We start from the raw sequence: 12,131 nt of genomic DNA, 5'->3' as shown, positions 1-12,131 counted from the left end.
CTGAAATAGTTTTTACTTTAGTGAAAGTAATTATTTGACAAAGACCCTTAAATAATAAATCTGTTATCTGATTCCGCTTTATCTGGCACTGGCTTAGGGGGAGTTGGGGTTTATTCCAGCAGCACTGGCTGCAAGGTGGATACCATCCCTGGAGGGGCAGCCCGTTCTGCTCTTATTAGTGCTGGCACAGTTTAGAGCAGCTGATGGAACTGACTTGATGTCTTTAAACTGTGAATTAAAACCAGTGTCTATGCACTGAAGTCAAAGTAATTTTCAATTAGAATTTCTTATTTGATGCACTTAGAACTTATGACCCCATTGTTAAATGTGGCCGAACAGGCAAGCAACTCTCATCTCGTACAACTTCTTTCATGGCTCACACTGTTACAAGGCACTTTATAAATGCAGCTCTTTGTAAATCAACACCTTCAGATCTTTACTAGTACACCAGTCATTTTTTTTTTGCTTAGTCAGGTGATAATAAAAAGGTTACAGTCACGGTAAAAACGGTCACATGGAAATTGATGAGGCTTTATGAAAAATCATGCAAAGTTTCCTTTTGAATATTCTGCTGTCTGGAAAACTGGGTAAACTCAAGGTCAAGGGCTAAATTACAGTAAATGATAGATCCCTCATCTTACAGAATGACCATTTTATAAAGAAGAATGAAGTCATTTCACAAAATTTAAATGAAAAGCTGCATGATTACCTTTGGTTCTGCTTGTGCTTATATATCTGGCAAAGCTCTCAGCAAGCTAGCATGGTAGATATTTTGGAAAATTAGTGAAGTGAAGTGAGCTATGAGAAGTGACGTGACAGTAAGTACAGATATGAGTGACTCCTCATAAGGAGATCAAGCCTGGAATAAATAGAAGTACATTGTCATGCATGCATGTTTAGAGATCTTCCAGAGTCCAGTATAAACAAGTACACCCCAAAGATTTTTCAAAATATCATTTTTCTCCATTTAGAATTAATACTTTCTAAGGTATCCTATACTATAAAATAATCCAGCAAATCTGGGATATTGGTTGCAAATGAGATCTGTCAGCATATAAAACAAAACTGAAATTTTTTTAACAAAATGATTTAAGACCATATTGCAAAAATTAGTACATCCCAGTGAAGGTCTTAGGGAAAACCCTTGATAAAATGCTATTTAATGGGAATTCAACAACAGAGAAGTCTAATCAGTCATCACATGGGTGACCATCAGATAACTGACAAGTGTGGTATTTAACAAGTAACACCACCTCCCACTCAATGCTGACAATAATGGTGCCATATGGAAGAGAAATATCAGAAGTCTTGGAAAAAGAAAGTCATTTCTTTACACAAAAAAAGGTCTAGGCTACAAGAGAATTAGTAAAGCATCGATAATCAGAGCACAGCAGCAAAAGTGACTTAGAAATTTAAAAAAATAGGAGAATGTTTTGTGATAAGAACATTTGAGGAAAATCGCCACAGTTGGCTAAACCAGTAGAAAGCCAAATTGGGGTGACTGTTTCCCGTGTCACAATACAATGTGTGCTGCAGAGGAGTAAGGGTGTCATCCATGAAGGAATCCATTGCAAAATCCCATGTACAAAAAAGCCCATTTAGCATTTGCCAGGGCCCATGACAACAAAGGTGAAGACTATTTGGACTCTAAGGGCGAGGAGTATTTAAAAAAATACATGGTACCCACAGTAAAGTATGGTGGTGGCAGTGTTCTTCTATGGGGTTGTATGGGTGCTGCAAGTGTCAGGGAATTGCAGTCCATTGACAGCATCACAAATTCACAGATGTACTGCAAAATACTGAATGAGACGATGCTACCTCCTCTCTGTGCCCTGGATCACTGGGCACTCTTTCAAAATGACAATGACCCAAAACATACATCCATGGCCACTGCAGCATTTCTGAGGATGACCAAGGTTAAAGTGATTCACTGGACAGCATATAGGCTTGGGCAAATTTGTGGTGCTTGAAATTTAATGGCAGAAAATGTAACGTATTACACATAGGAAATAAAAATGTTAGGTTTGAATGCAGGTCTGGAAGCCTGAAAATTAAAAGTACACCTTTTGAGAAGGATGTAAGAGTCATAGTGGACTCGACACAATTAACTGACAAGACAGTGTTCCGAAGTCATTAAGAAGGCTAACAGAACGTTAGGTTATATAGCATGTGTCACACACGTGCGATTAGGAGGCAGTCAAAAAGCCTAAAGGTGAGTGAAATATCGTGAAATGAGGGGTTGTCACATTGTGCTTACCTGAATCTCTTCATCTCTCAACAGAAAAACCGAAGAAAAACAATCGCCTGTACTTCCGGGCTCCAAAATGGCTGCCATGATGTCACGTCTGGCGACCCGATATGACATCACATCCAGCCATTCTGAATGACTTCACTTCCGGTTCCTCCAAAATGACATTGTTTCTGACTCCTGCATTCAGTGTCACTTCCTGACAACCATTTCCTGTTCCCATAATTCATTTCTGTCTAAAAACGGCATCTTGTTCCATAAACGTTGTCAAATGTGTCACAGGCCGTCTAATAAAACAGATGGCCTGCTAGTAGTTTGGGACCGACCAGGACTGAGGGGGTAATAAAAGAGGCACGAGAGAGGCAGATGTTCAAAACCAAAGGTAATTTTAATTTTGATGAAAGAAAAAAAAAAGGATGCAAAAATGTATAAATAATCCAGTGACACGGCAAAATCAAATCATGAAGAAGGGGGGAAAAAAAAAATTGTAAAACACAAAGGCTCTTACCCTAATATATATATACTCAATTCCAGTCCATGCAAGGTCATCAGCAGCTTTAAAATAATACAAAACTGGACTCTGTGTCAGTCCAGGTCACAAGTACAACTCCTCAAAAAAAAATAATCTCAGGAGTCGTTTTTGGTCCTCAGGAGCCTACCACACTCCTTTACAGCAACCAACAGCTCAGCACTCAGTCACCTCTTAATTCTCTCCACACGAACCCCCTCATTGCGGTCACAACTGTGCTTATAAAGCCTTTTCCATTAGTAGGACCGGCTTACCTGATCATAGGGAGATACCATTTAAGACCTTCCGGGGAAATCGTACCATCCGAATACAAATCAAAATATCCGACAACCACATATACAGTAATCCCTCCTCCATCGCGGGGGTTGCGTTCCAGAGCCACCCGCGAAATAAGAAAATCCGCGAAGTAGAAACCATATGTTTATATGGTTATTTTTATATTGACATGCTTGGGTCACAGATTTGCGCAGAAACACAGGAGGTTGTAGAGAGACAGGAACGTTATTCAAACACTGCAAACAAACATTTGTCTCTTTTTCAAAAGTTTAAACTGTGCTCCATGACAAGACAGAGATGACAGTTCCGTCTCACAATTAAAAGAATGCAAACATATTTTCCTCTTCGAAGGAGTGCGTGTCAGGAGCAGAGACTGTCAGAAAGACAGAGGAAAGCAAACAAATCAATAGGGCTGTTTGCTTTTAAGTATGCGAAGCACCGCCGGCACAAAGCTGTTGAAGGCGGCAGCTCACACCCCCTCCGTCAGGAGCAGGAAGAGAGAGAGAGAGACAGAGTTTGTTTTTCAATCAAAAATCAATACGTGCCCTTCGAGCTTTTAAGTATGCGAAGCACTGTGCAGCATGTCGTTTCAGGAAGCAGCTGCACAAAAGATAGCAACGTGAAGATAATCTTTCAGCATTTTTAGACGAGTGTCCATATCGTCTAGGTGTGCGAACAGCCCCCCTGCTCAATCCCCCTACGTCAGGATCAGAGAAAGTCAGCGCAAGAGAGACAGAAAAGTAAGCCGGGTAGCTTCTCAGCCATCTGCCAATAGCGTCCCTTGTATGAAATCAACTGGGCAAACCAACTGAGGAAGCATGTACCAGAAATTAAAAGACCCATTGTCCGCAGAAATCCGCGAACCAGCAAAAAATCCGCGATATATATTTAAATATGCTTACATATAAAATCCGCGATGGAGCGAAGCCGCAAAAGGCGAATCACGATATAGCGAGGGATTACTGTACCTAATAAAACAATAAACAACAAAACAACAAAAACATTTATACCTAACCTCGAGGTTATTAACATACAAACTTAAACATTACGGTACACGTACGCTACTAATACTATTTGGACTTCTCTTACAGCTATCGTTGGACCTTCTCAGGCACCTGTGACTACATTTAGCATCTGCACCCCCTTTAAAACACCAGTCGGTAAAAATGATATGTTACGCGCGAGTCTTGCGCTCGAAACCTACGGCGAAACCTCTGAAAAAAAAAAACCTTAACAACCAGATGGTAAGACCAAATATCTTACAAAAGTTAGAAAAAAAAAACGTTCCCCTTTTTTTTTCCTCATTGCAAACCCGCTAGTACTTTGCTCATTGTAGTTCATATGTAAAACTTATTGAAAGTCTTGCCCCGTAGCTATCCGTGCTATAAATAGATCAGCGTCACGGTGAGGCTATAGCGTCACAAAATGCTATAATACAGTACTTTGATCATTTATTTCGCTACTTTTGCTTTATTTTTGTCTGTAGGACAATATATGGGGACGGTCCCCAAAACTGTATTTTTGTGGAGTTTCTTTTTTCCCCGTGATATTTCCACACATGATGTATAGAGTACAAGTGCAAGGAGGTTCTGCTCAATCTTTATAACACACCGGTGAGGCCTCATCTGGCCTCCAGGCTACAAATGGGACACAGAAGCACTAGAAGAAGTCCAGAAAAGAGTGACTAGGCTGATTCCAGGACTACAAGGAGTTAATTATGAGGGACGATTAAAAGAATTGAGCCTTTTCAGATCAAGTAAAAAAAGACTAAGAGGAGACATGATTGAAATGTTTAAAATTATACAGGGAATTAGTCCAGTGGATAGAAACTGACTTTAATGTGAGTTCATCAAGAACACGGGGACACAGTTGGAAACTTGTTAAGCGTAAATTTTGCACAGACATTAGGAAGTTTTTCTTCACACAGAGAACCATAGACACTTGGAATAAGCTAGCAAGTAGTGTGGTAGACAGTAGGACTTTAGTGATCTTCAAATCTTGACTTGATGTTATTTTGGAAGAATTAAGCAGATAGGACTAGCAAGTTTTGTTGGGCTGAATGGCCTGTTCTCGTCTCGATTATTTACTGTTCTGCTGTTCACTGATTCACTAGGTCAGCAAGAAGCCTAACTGAGAGAATATTTAACTCTTTTTGGATTAAATATCACTTTGTTAGATCCACCTGCCACCAAGTAATTTGACTGCTCAGTCACATGTATTTTAGTATAAAAAAACGACTTGCTACTCTAGCCCTTTATTGTTTTTTAATAACCAAAAGTAGTAAAAAGTGCAGTTCAACTTGGAAGAAATGAAGGAAAAAAAGTAACAGCTTATAAGAAAACACTCAAAATGAGCATTTTTCTAGTGCCCACAATGAAGAAAAATTCCTGTACTTCAAAACATATTTCTGAGCTCTGGAAGGCAGTTATAAATTCATTTGCCACGTTTTATCAAAATCAAAAAACTTTTTAGAAAATTTGCTGAATTAAAAATGGGATGACCCAAGCGAAACAGCAAAGTAAAATTTAAAATAACCAACAGACAAAATTAAACACTGTACAGTTGTAACTAGAATGTGATATTTACAGAAATATCTGAAACCTGCACATTGACAGAGAGCCCGAGTCTAACCCAGCAGCACTGGACGTAAGGCTGACACCAACACTCTACAATGCAAGCATTTAACAATTTCAAAGCAGATTTAACATTAAATTTATCCAATTCTGAGCCTACAATCTCCACTGATTGCTGTGGGGAGACAGAGCAATTCTTACAGGTTGCAAGACACAATGGAATGCCAATGCATCTCAGGGCATCCTCATTCTCGCTGAGCCAATTTGGCCTCGTCTATGAACTGAAGCCACATGTGTCTGGGAACCACATTGCCAGCATAACAAACTGTGATCCCTCAAGTTATGACCTACCATCTAAGCATTGTGACAGCCAAAATGAAACCAAGAGTAACAGTAAGTGTTCTGTTCATTATATACAGTAGAAGATGTGGGGCTCACTATCTCTCTACACATGAGATCTAAGAGGATTTTCAATATGCTGCAGTTATCAACCTGATTCATTTGTACAGCTTCCCTGATGTGTTAAAACAGTACCTCTCTGCTGGTTGCTATCACCTGCTTCTCTTCTTTGCATCTCCTCAGCTCAGCCTCTAAATTTATAATCTTATCTTGGAGAGAATCCTTATCTCGTTTCAGCTGAAGTAAGTACTTATCATATTCTTCCCGGATTTTTCTCTCTTTTTTGCAATTCATGCATTCATCATGGATCTTCTCTGATGTAACTCTTGGGGACAACTGCTTTTCCCTACCAGGCTCCACGTGTCCTCCAAGGCAGCTGGGTGGAGACTGTAAGTCCCTCGCTTGTCCTTCCATGGCTTTGTTTTTTTCCAACAATGGAGTGACTCTGGAGATGTGAAACATTTTGTCACTCGTTTTCTCCAACAGGGGCAGTGTAATTTTCATTTCCCTTGAATCTCTGGATTCCTCTTGTTTCTGAAGAGATTCATTTGGTCGCTTGTCAATTGACACTGAAGAAGGACTTGGGCAGAAATGAATTGGAGGAAGGCAAGTCTGAATCTGAAGAACCTTAAACAACATTCAACACGTTTGCTTTAAAACAACTGCCACAAATAGTTAGCCTGAAAACTTTCTAACTGAATTAATGAAGTAAATTCAAAATTCCATTTCACTTACATTTTGCTTTAAACAGATTAAACATTTATTTAAACATATTTTTATTCATATTTTTTATAAACATATAAACATATTTAAACATATTTTGATTTTTATTGCACTAATGAGCATATTTTAATCATTAGATTAGATAAACTTTATTGATCCCATAGGAAATGCAGAGGGCGGCACAGTGGGTAGCACTGCTGCCTCGCAGTTAGGAGACCTGGGTTCGCTTCCCGGGTCCTCCCTGCGTGGAGTTTGCATGTTCTCCCTGTGTCTGCGTGGGTTTCCTCCCACAGTCCAAAGACATGCAGGTTAGGTGGATTGGCGATTCTAAATTGGCCCTAGTGTGTGCTTGGTGTGTGGGTGTGTTTGTGTGTGTCCTGCGGTGGGTTGGCACCCTGCCCGGGATTGGTTCCTGCCTTGTGGCCTGTGTTGGCTGGGATTGGCTCCAGCAGACCCCCGTGACCCTGTGTTTGGATTCAGCGGGTTGGAAAATGGATGAATGGATGGAAATGCAGATGCATACAGCAGGAAAATAGAAACAAGGAGACAGACTTAGAAGACAAATAATACAAATAAGACAAATAATACAGCCAATCTAACAATCAACCAGCCCATAAATAAATAAGTATTGTGCCGATATTTCAAAAAGAACAGTGTCCTTCTTGTCTGCTCTTCAAAGCAAGTAAAGCTGTATGCTGTTAATGGCGCAACACAAATGCAGACTGGTTGATTGACTTTCTGTAAAGTTCAGTATTTATGTTTTCAACAAAAACAGAATATAAATCATATCATGGTATTCTCTATTCGTTTTCAAAAGTGCAGAGGTCAGTAGTTTTCAAAGTATTTCAGATTATGTACTGCTTAACAAAAGACCTGCTAGAGCACCAACAGTCAGTAGTCATTTTTTACAGTAAATTCTGCATATTAATTTTACTACACTAATTTATATGAAAATGTTAACTCCAATCTTTCTGGATTTGTATTTCAGAGCTCAGGATTTCATCCAGCAGTCCACAGTATTGTGTAGATTCAGTCCAACTAAAACCTCTGAAGCATCAGAAGCACAGAAATCCTAAATCTGCTGGGGATCAGCGTGTTTCCATCCCGTCTCCCACTACTTATCCCGTTCTCCTTAAAACAATACATAATGTACTGCTAATCATCACCACCATTGCAAAATTTTATGATTAGCCCACTTCTGTCAATGAAGTATTTCATGGCAAGTTTTTCACAGCATGGACAATTCCCAATTTGAAATCAATTATTTAAACTTGGGATGACTGGAAAGAGTGCTGTATGTGTCAGCAGCCATTTTTTTTATTGAATCAAAAAATCGAACACACACATAAAAAGGTCAGCTGAAAAGGGGAAAAATAAATACCCCATGTGGAACTAAATATTCTCTCATGCCATCCCAAACCAATCAAACTGAGCTCACCACACCCCACCCAAAGAAAACTTAGTAGCAAAATCAAACCAACAAAGGACATACAAGAGAGAAGAAAACCATGAAGCATGCTGCTAAATGAATCTGGCTGTGCATAATAATGATGTCAATAGACCGCAGATAATATCATTTTCATTTTCAAGATATAAGTGAGTCACTTCTGAACAGGTTGCAAGGACACTCCATTAATTCCAAGTGAATTAAATAAGAAAACAAATTGCCAAAATGGCAGTACATCTTGCAATCAGAGATGGGCAGCTAAATCAGATTCCATAATGAGTGATTCGGGTGAATGAGAAGGGTGGCAAAGCCTGACCAAAACAGAGTTCAGGGTGATGGGCCAATGGTTCAACTTGTGTTCAGGGATGGAAGTGACAGAGACCACTTGTGCTGAGTGGGAAGGAGTGGAGTACACGCAAGTTACTGTCCTCAAGAAAGTAGAGCAAAGCTCTCTGTATTGGTTGCTTTTATGCTGCCCTCTGTGGCCATAACAGTGGGAACGTTCACTCAGGAACTTGACTGTTGGGTAACAGCATGATTATTTTATAAAAGTAAATGCCTAAATAAGTATGTAATGGACTCGTGTGTGTGGATATAATATATACAATATGCAATTTAAACATCTGCTTGCTCAGATGTAATAACTGTCACCTTGTGGACCACTTGACTCACATGGGTAGTGCATGGACCAGATTCTGAAAACCACTAGCTTAGGTCATTTAGATTCTAGAATAAGCAGAGTGTTATTTTTCACTGAATAGCATAATGTGCAGGAAGCAGGTCCACAATAATTACAAGAACCATACAGACTAAAAAGTGTTACTGCGTCTGTGTATCCCCACCATGAAAATGTGTCTTATGTAGCAGTACATGCTGACAATTTCACTGGTTTGCCTTGATGCATTTTTCATGTGCGTATAGTTTTCAGTCAGCAGATACAAACAGTTTACAAGCCCAACATTTGTTTTGCTTAGACCACATTTTTTGGTGAAGGTGTGAACTGAGGATGGTAGTGGCGATGGAGGTGGGGTTAGTTAAAAAAGAGCCGGCCAATCCATTATGCAACATCTCAATAGCGTCATTTATCAAAGTGAAAGGGAGTGTGCTCTGGACACCCCCCAGTCACAGAAGTTTGATAATAGTGTCTGTGGTATGTAGATAAAGGGGCGCTCATGCTCCAGACACTGAGGGGGACATCCCCTTTCAACTTGATTGGCACAGGGCACCACTTTTTAAAGTAAAAGGGCACACACACTCCGTACACCAAGGGGTGTGTGCCTCTTATAGTCCGCAGCATATGCACAAAGGGGGCTCAGTTTGTGCTATCGAAAGGGTGTGCAATCTGGACACTATTGGGGACCGCCCCCCCACGTGCACAGGTCATCAAACTCTGAATTCCTACTACTCACTATTTAGAACGAGGGGCGACATCCATCAACCTCACCTAGGGCTCCAAATGGGCTTTCACCAGCCCTGAGTTGAAATTAAAACTTTTACATATTTGAGGCGGCTCATGTCCAGTCTAACAGGAATGAAAATGTTGACTTTTTTAGTCTAAAAACACTGTTAGGTGGCTTGGTAGTAATTGGTAACCTTTTTTTTTGTATCATCCATTACAATATGTATATTTTGTGACATACTATAGCTATGCCGTGTGAAACTGAATACTGGTCAGATTGAATATTTTATACGCAACATAATGCTGACAAAATGTTAAAGGTTTACCTTTTTATCACTTAAAAACTGAAATCCCATCAGTGACTGGCCTTGACTCGCTTTACCTTTTTCATTCTGTTTAGAGGCGTTCGTCTGTATAAAGAAAAAAATAATAAGGAAATAGAAATTTCATAAGTGTAAAATGTTTTACACGGTAATAAACAGCTTTATTTTTTTTTTTTGCTGGACACACACACAATTTCAAGAACAGAGTATCTATTGTGTGCTAAGTGCTGTCATGCAATCTCTGTTCTCACGATACAAAGAATATATAACATATACGTAAAGCACGGTGAGGTCTGCTTTTATATTTTACTCCATAAACAGCTAACCCATCTACTGTATTCATAACACTTCCCACTCTTCTCGTTCTCTGCCTTTACTTTTAAAGTGTTTCTAGAACGGTAGCAACAAAACTCCAAATACCTAAAATCCAAACAGAGGTTTTGGCCTGGCTACCACAAATATAGTTTTATTCTATTACTGTCTAACCACCAGTATTTCACAAAATTGAAAACGCAAAAAAATAATAAAAATTAATCAGCTTTATTGGCCATGCAACAGATCGCAACAGGGAGACATAAAGTGGTCATTGGGCTCAATGTGAAGAGAACACATGAGAGGAACATCTCCCACATTAACAATCAGTCCACAGCCAGGCTTAATTGATTATTGCAATACTGAAGGCCCACTTTCTTCATAAAATCTCAGTTCCCCTGTTGAGGTTCTCTTTAGGTGTGACAGCACTTGCAATTTCAATTGTAATGTTATTTATATTTGTATCACTCTTTCAACAGAGTATAGTTACTAGGCAGTTGCATAACTTTATAACTATAATGTATTAAGAATAAACTGCTACATCTTTCAACATAACATACATTACTCACTGCATAGTAAAACTTCATTTTCAGTTCTATTGACATAATCAAATTATGACAATTTTAACTCCATTTACACCATAAAAAATACAAGGCCATTTCACAATAGTGTTTCTGATATGAATGTGAGCAATACTGGAGCGCCACAAGGAACTGCATTGTCTCCTTTTGTCTTCATTCTGCACACCTCAGACTATACAGTAAATATAAGATGGTCATGTCACTTTCAAAAATTCTCAGATGATTCTGCACTTATGGAATGTATCAATAAGGGGGCTGAGACAGAATATAGGAGTCAGGTGGACAACTTTGTTTCTTGGTGCAAAAAGAATTGTTTGCATCTTAACATCAGCAAAACCAAGGAACAGGTTACTAGCTTTCATTGCACCAAACAGTTTCTATGATTGGTCACTATTCTGTTACACTTCTACAAGTACTTGGGGGTCCACATCAACGACAGATTGGGCTGGTCTCATAGCATAGAGCAACTATAGAAGAAGGGGAAGAGCTGTTTTTTTTTTTTTTTAAATTATGACACTGTGCTCCGTTAATGTAGGAAATGACATGGCTCTGTGATGGCTAGTGTGATTTTTCTATGCTGTGGTGTGCTGGGCTGGTAACATAACTTCAACAGATGCCCACCAAATCAACACGCTAATTAAAAGGGCAGACTCAGTTTTATGACACACTCTGGACTCTCTGGAGGTCATAGCAAAGGATAGAATTAAAACACAACTGAATGCCATTATGAACAATGCTGCACATCCCCTCTCTGACACAACAACACTGAGGACTTTCAGCCAATGAATCATTCAGCAGAAGTGCGTCAATAAATGCAACTGGGGCTCCTTTATACCAACAGCAATACACCTGTATAGTGCCTCACTGGCGCTGCCAACTCAGACATTTTCTTTCTTTTTAATCTTCTTCATTTAAAGACATTTTGGTGTGTGTTTAGACTATAGCTTGTGTATATTAGGGGGCTCCACCCTCTGCTCACCCACCCCCAGGTTTGGTTTACCAGATATACAATTTAAAGAGAGATTGTTTTTTTTCATGGGAATTGTTACACATGCATTATTTTCACTTTTACTTTAAAACTTTTGTAACAACAATATTTGTCCTTTATTTCCGGCTCCGGGCATAGTTAAATCCCTCTCTCTCGTGGGACATATAACACTGCTCATGTTGTGAAGGGGGTGCTGAACGCACGCTAAGGAGATGCGGTTGTTTCAGCTGCTGTCTTGCTGCTGCTGCTGGCGAGTTGCGTGTTCTGCTTGTCACACTCCACATCGATCATTTAAAAGCCTGTACAGCAGCTGTCCTTTTGCCACTTCGCATC

At 39.6% G+C, this 12,131-nt stretch overlaps 1 protein-coding gene across 1 annotated transcript in view; it reads right to left on the bottom strand.

The window, feature by feature from the left end:
• si:ch211-63b16.4 (kinesin heavy chain) overlaps positions 1-12,131 on the bottom strand; it is a 142,175-nt gene that overhangs the window by 35,694 nt on the left and 94,350 nt on the right. Inside the window, exons 14-15 of the mRNA XM_051919660.1 lie at positions 9,921-10,004; positions 6,161-6,652 (exon numbers count right to left, since the gene is read on the bottom strand). Coding sequence (XP_051775620.1) covers positions 6,161-6,652; positions 9,921-10,004 — 576 coding nt within the window. The remainder of the gene's footprint in view (positions 1-6,160; positions 6,653-9,920; positions 10,005-12,131) is intronic.

Source organism: Erpetoichthys calabaricus, chromosome 15 (assembly GCF_900747795.2).
Source record: "Erpetoichthys calabaricus chromosome 15, fErpCal1.3, whole genome shotgun sequence".
NCBI lineage: Eukaryota > Metazoa > Chordata > Cladistia > Polypteriformes > Polypteridae > Erpetoichthys > Erpetoichthys calabaricus.
This window is presented reverse-complemented; position numbering and strand designations above follow the sequence as displayed.